Genomic DNA, 6,000 nt, shown 5'->3' on the forward strand with positions numbered 1-6,000 from the left:
GAACAGCCAGTAGGACGAGCGACCCTGCGGCGATCCACTAGGATCCGGCGAGTAACCGAGAATTATTGGTATCAATGATCGCTTGGCAACGATCCGAAACAAGGTTGGGAAAAGTGTTGCACATTATTCCCAGCATGGGACGCTGTTATGTGCTTTTGAGCGCCAGCACAGCGGTATTCACTGTTGGAGCAACAGCAGGCTGCTGCCGTTCATTCACCGATTGTCTTCCCTCCAACTACCTTGAATGCCTTTGCCCTGAAGGTCTATATTATCTAATGCCTATGCTTCATTGCCCCTGGCATACCCTTAACTATGTTATGGTCTACTGTTGACGTCATGCAAGACCATGGTGACGTCTTTGAGGGCTTTCATACCGCTGCTGCTGAACAACAACGCCGACGCCATCGGGCTTTGTTGTCTACAAGCCATATAAGGGCTTCGCATGGAAACGGGAAGGAGTGGGATTGACATCGGTTCTCTGAAGAGCTTCCCTTCGGAGGCAAGCAAGCATCGCGCCGCCCACTTATAACACCCCCCCCCCCCCCCCCCCCGAACTCTCTTTGAGTATCAAGAAGTTTTTCACCATTACCACCTACATTCCACTCGCCGATGCCCCACTTTGAGTCTCTAATAATGAGCAAGAAAAGCAGCAGCGGCCGCGATCGGTTCGCTCAGGAGGCCCAGTCCCGGCAACTGAGAGTGAGACTGTGCCTTTTCTTACCTAAAAGAAAAAAAATTAGGCTTGGTTTATGGAGTGGAACGGCCCGAAATGACTCAGGCTACGAGCGACGCCGTAGTGAAGGGCTCCGGAAATTTCGCCACCATCGAAATTTGGGGCAATCCGTTCGCACGTTAAAGAAGAAGGTGTGCAAATTGATTGGAAATTGGTTTTTGAGGAAAGGAAATGGCGCAGTAATTGCCGCATATCTCGGTGAACACCCAAAAGGCGCCCTAAGGGAAGAAGGAAGGGGGGAGTGAAAGGAGAATGAGAGACAGAGGTGCCGTAGTGGAGGGATTCAGAATAATTTCGATCACCTGGGGATATTTACCGTGCACTGACATCGCCCAGCATACAGATGCTCCATCGAAACGCGGTCGCCGCGGCCGGGTTCGAATCCGGGAAGTCCGGCTCTGCAGCCGAGCGCCCTAACCAATGAGCCACCGCGGCGGGTTGAAACTAATTGCGCTAATTTTTATTTAGGAAAGGAAAGAAAGATCCCCAAGTGGTCGAAATTATTCCTGAGCCCTTCACTACTGCATCTCTTTCTCGCATTCTTCTTTCACTCTTTCCTTCCTTCTCTTACGGCGTGGTTCGAGTGTCCAACGAGATGTGAGACAATCGCAGTTCCGTTTCTTTCCTCAAAAACTGATTTTCATATCAATTTGTTTATGAAGGTAGGTAGGTAGGAAAGACTTTTATTGCTCTAAAAAGGTGCTAGTAGCAGACGAGAAAGAAGAGGTCCATCTTCCTTCTTCTCACAGGGTCGGTGCCCCTATTCCAGGGCTGCGCTGAGCTTCGCTGCTTGTTGGGCGTGCTGGATCAGACCTTGTTGGCAACCCAGATCGCCGCTGGAGAGCCGGCTCTCCCACTGTTCTGCACTCGGGTCTTTGCGAAAGCTGTCGTTCTTACTGCATTCCCACGTGATGTGGTACAACGATGGTTTGCTGCCACACCACGGGCAAGTGTCCCGATATTGCGTCGGGTAAATCTTGCTAAGGATATGCAGGTTTGGGAATGTTCCTGTCTGCAATCTTCGCCAATACACTGCCTCTAGTTGATTTAGATTAGGATGAGGCGGCGGATAGCGGATCCGTACCCCCTTATAGTAGTTGAGAATGTCTGAGTACGTAGGGCCGACCCGGTCGGGTAGATCGTCCGATTGGGAGGAAGCTCGGCTTTCCCCGCTGTTTAACGTCCCAAAGCGACACAGGCTACGAGGGACGCCGCAGTGAAGGGCTCCGGAAATTTCGACCGTCTGGGATTATTTAACGTGCGCTGTCATCCCACACTAAATGAGCCTTTAGAATTTCGGCTTCATTGAAATTTGTTTGATGCGGATGAAATGCGATCATTTTTCTTCGCTCCCCAGTCTAACCAAGTCCTGGTTAAATTCCAATTCTGCTTCCATTGTCTTTTACCCAGTGGTCTATTCCAGTTCTGGTTCTGTCCTTATTCAATTTCTATTCGGAATCGGTCCTTTTATTTGTTTTTCCAGAGTCATACTATAATTACATCCCTGCTGTTCATATGGATCTTCCGCGACTATCTTCTGGGTAATACTTGCGTATCCAGAATCATAATCGAGATATGCTGTGAAAATATCAATCCTCTCCATTTCCGCTAATCGCCCATTTGCTTGCCTCATCAGCATTGCCTGTACATATTTATTTTAAATATTTGCAATTTTCAGTCAACAATCGAAGTAAACCAACCTGGATTCGACATGCCGGCGAGCTCTCCAAAGGAAGTGGAAGAAAAAGGCTGAATCTTGTCCACTATCTCGGCGATCATGGCGCCGCACTCTCGGCGTTTTTACCGCACAGTGGAATTCAAGGTGATCTCTATTGCCATAGTCAGCACCGTCGTCCTCACTTATGGCTCCATGGAACTGTTGATAGCATTGGGCCGACAGGGCACGGATGTTGAGCCTCCTTGCCGTCACTCGTTACCGGCTAACTACACTGTCCCGGCCGGCGTGCTTGAGGCCGAGGGCTTCGGCCAGCAGCTCCGCAACGGTCTTATCAAACGCAGGAAGTGCCGACGCACCGTCGTCAACCTTCTACTCTTCCACAACGAGGTAGACCTGCTCGAGATCCGTTTGCAGGAATTGGGAAGTGCCGTGGATCACTTCGTCGTGGTCGAGAGCTCAAGGAACTTCCGCATGCGGGAGCGAAGACTGCTGCTCGAGCCGCTCCTGGACACACCGCGGTTCCGACCCTTCCAGAAGAAGCTCATCTACGGGAGCAACAGCGACCACCCCGAGTTCCCCGACGACGTCGAACCTGGCGTCGTCCGGGTGGCTCTTCATCGCATCTTCATGGACGCGCTGATGGTCACTTTCACCTCTTCGCTGCCACGCATCGATGAAGATGCCTTGGTCTTGTTTACCAGCGCTGATGAGATACCTAGTGCTTCGGTGGTTGACTTCCTCAGTCACCACGACGGTCTTCCCGACGTGATTTCATTCAGGTACGCCAAGAGCATCTACAGCTTCAGCGTCGCGCACGTTCAGAGTCTGTCGACGGAGAGGGCCGCTTGCACCTGGCAGTTCCTCCGCGATGACCTGCTCGTATCATTGGACAGGCTGAGGTTCGCTTACACGCGAGTGGCGGAGCAGTCGACGGTGGGCACAACGTCCCAGCCTGCCGGTTGGCACTGCTCGTGGTGCCTCGATCTGCCGGGAGTAGTGGACAAGATCGCGAGTGAGCCGGACGCGGTTGACCGCGCTGTCGACGCTACGTTCGCGGCTCGCATGATGAAGCAAGGACGTCATTACAATGGGACGCTCGTGGCAAGTGGTGTATCCCGCTTCGCTTTGCCTGCGTTCATTCGGGATAACCGGGAGCGGTTTGAGAGCACAATGATCACTTCTTCAGGATCAGGAGGAATGAGGATCTCGTAACTTTCCTAATTAGCACAGGCAGTCTTCAAAGCCTGGCAACGAACTTCATTTGTTGTGTACATCCTGAGCACATTTATTATCATTCTAATGTGTGTTTGTGTAGCATTATTGTGTTTATAATTGGTGTTATTTCAATGCATGTAACTTGATTCCTGAAAGAAAATTTCAACCGAATATCTAACCAAGCATAATAGCTTACTTTATGTCGGTGCTCTGTTGCTGCCGCTTTTACTGCGAAAGCACTACTTCACAAGCAATCCTGAAAAAGGCGAAGTTTGTCTCAAGCTTCTGAGACCAGATACCTGAAGAAATAAAAAATATTGCCGCGACTGGGTTTCGAACCTGCGGCGGCGTGAACATACCAGCTTCGCTGGCCGCTGCACGAGAGCACTGAGGTATCGCTGCATTTCTTCTTTATTTTCTATTCATAACCATGCTATGCCCGCAGCCGATCAAGCCTCATGTTAAACTGCCGCATACACGCGCTGTGCATTGCAAGTCGTCGTCTTCATCAACTGCCATCCGTGCGCAAAAGCTGGTGCATTGCTTTGTCACGCCAATCTTAAGCTTTTTGGGTGCACCCCTAACATCACTCATGATGTTGAAATAATGGTCTATGAATCTGTATTTGTAAAAGTAGAATTATTGCTTTTTACATGTGACATTTTCAGCAAGACGCCGACTGCATAGGTGTTAGTTGGTATGGTTTGATATTGGCAATGCTTTAGAAAAGAAACGGATGCGTCACAACAGTGGTCTTTTTTTCTCAAAGCCGTAGCTGTAACAGGAGGGAGAGGGCGAAGAAACGTCTTTATTTATTGCTTTGTCCAGATCTGAAGTTACGATATTCACTTGGTCTTGCTCATGACGTCTCGTACGAAATGACTTACCTAATGTGCGAGATCACTTTTCTCGCAGTTCGAAGAAATAGCGGCAGTCTCTACGCGATTAACTCCCAGATGACGCACCAATGGCGCCTAAATAAATCATCCACCTCATTTTTCAGGGGCGTTTGATTCGAATCTCAGTGGCACCGTAAATATTCACCAACAAAGAAAAAAGATGCCCAGGCTTAGCTTGGTTAAGCCAAGAATGCGTTGCATATTGCGCGGTCTTTTTGCGCGAGGTATTGCTTGGCGGCACTCGATTTTCTCAGCAGCTTTTCCTCCGTGACGTATAGTTGGATGGATGGATGGATGGATAGATAGGAGCGCCCCCTTTGAAGCGGGGCGGTGGCAACCGCCACCATGCTCGGCTGTTTTTTTTTCTCTTTTTTCTTTTTAAGTGACGTCACCAAACCACGTGACGTCACGTCACGTGGTTTGGTGGCTGCCCGGCCGCGCCCAAGGGCTGAACTGAGTGATTGCAATGTGCTACGCATAAAAGATCATGGCAGATTTGCGTAGTTAGGCCCAATGCGAATTAGGTGCGCTAACACTTCGGTCTTCACTTCGGTTCCGGTGTTCAGATCCAGTGTTCACTGATGGCAGTTGTTCGGACAGCGATAACGGATTAATGAACATTATACGGAATTAGTCTTTCTCTCATTTACATTAGTAAATCCCTGGGAGCCCTCATTCCACTCCTGGCGCAGTGATGCAGCGGTTAAGCGTTGCGCCACTGGCCTTCAATTTGACAGGTGCTTCCATCGGTGGGACTTAGGTTGTTTGGGTTGGGTTGAGACCAGGGTGTCGAACCGGAACCGAACCCGAAACCGGAACCGAACCCGAATTTTCGCCCGGAACTGGAACCGAACCGAACCCATATTTTTTTCGCCATCTTGGAACTGAACCCGAACCGGAACGGTTGAAAGGAACCGCTCCGAACCGGTTCGGGACTCGGTTCAGCTGCACTTTTTTTTTGCATCCCGGCATACTTTTTTTTTTCGAACAAAACGAGATGATTTAGCGTGTAGATTTACCCACCCGTAGCTGTCTGCGCTGAAAATTGCGAAAATGGCACCCAGTATATGCGACAACAAACTTACTGGAAGTCTGGCGCCTGGGAAGAAGCCTAATTGACGATTCTGTAATGTACTACCGCCAATTCTAAGGACTTTTACGTTAGGTTTATGTGAAATACTGAGTTATTACTCCTCCCATTTTACGTATTTGCGTAATGTTTTAATCAAATTGTTAGGACTGCTCGAACTCAATAAAGGACTATAGACACCAAATTTTTGCTTGCGTGCTTTCTTCTTTCAAATGATACGTTAGACATTGGGTTACATGGCCCCCGTGGTATTTGCCTAAACATTATAAATAATTTATATTTGAATTTCTTCTTAACCCTGTTCTGGTTTCATCAACAGAGCGGTGGCTTAGACATGTAGTGGAATTTAGGTTACGTGAGGCGCAAAAAACGGCGATATAACTGC

The 6,000-nt window shown here is 49.1% G+C and overlaps 1 protein-coding gene across 1 annotated transcript; it reads left to right on the plus strand.

Annotated features, from left to right (window-relative positions):
* The first annotated feature begins 2,510 nt into the window (after window positions 1-2,510).
* Window positions 2,511-3,623, plus strand: LOC149340417 (beta-1,4-mannosyl-glycoprotein 4-beta-N-acetylglucosaminyltransferase-like). The gene has a single exon (XM_089551122.1). The coding sequence runs from the start codon at window positions 2,511-2,513 to the stop codon at window positions 3,621-3,623; it is 1,113 nt and encodes a 370-aa protein (XP_089407248.1).
* The last annotated feature ends 2,377 nt before the right edge of the window (window positions 3,624-6,000 follow it).

Source organism: Amblyomma mixtum, chromosome 6, assembly GCF_055824585.1.
Source record: "Amblyomma mixtum isolate Tamu chromosome 6, ASM5582458v1, whole genome shotgun sequence".
Classification (NCBI taxonomy): Eukaryota; Metazoa; Arthropoda; class Arachnida; order Ixodida; family Ixodidae; genus Amblyomma; species Amblyomma mixtum.

Coding starts and splice junctions, on each gene's coding strand:
- LOC149340417 (XM_089551122.1), top strand. CDS start 2,511: ATGGCGCCGCACTCTCGGCGTTTTTACCGCACAGTGGAATTCAAGGTG.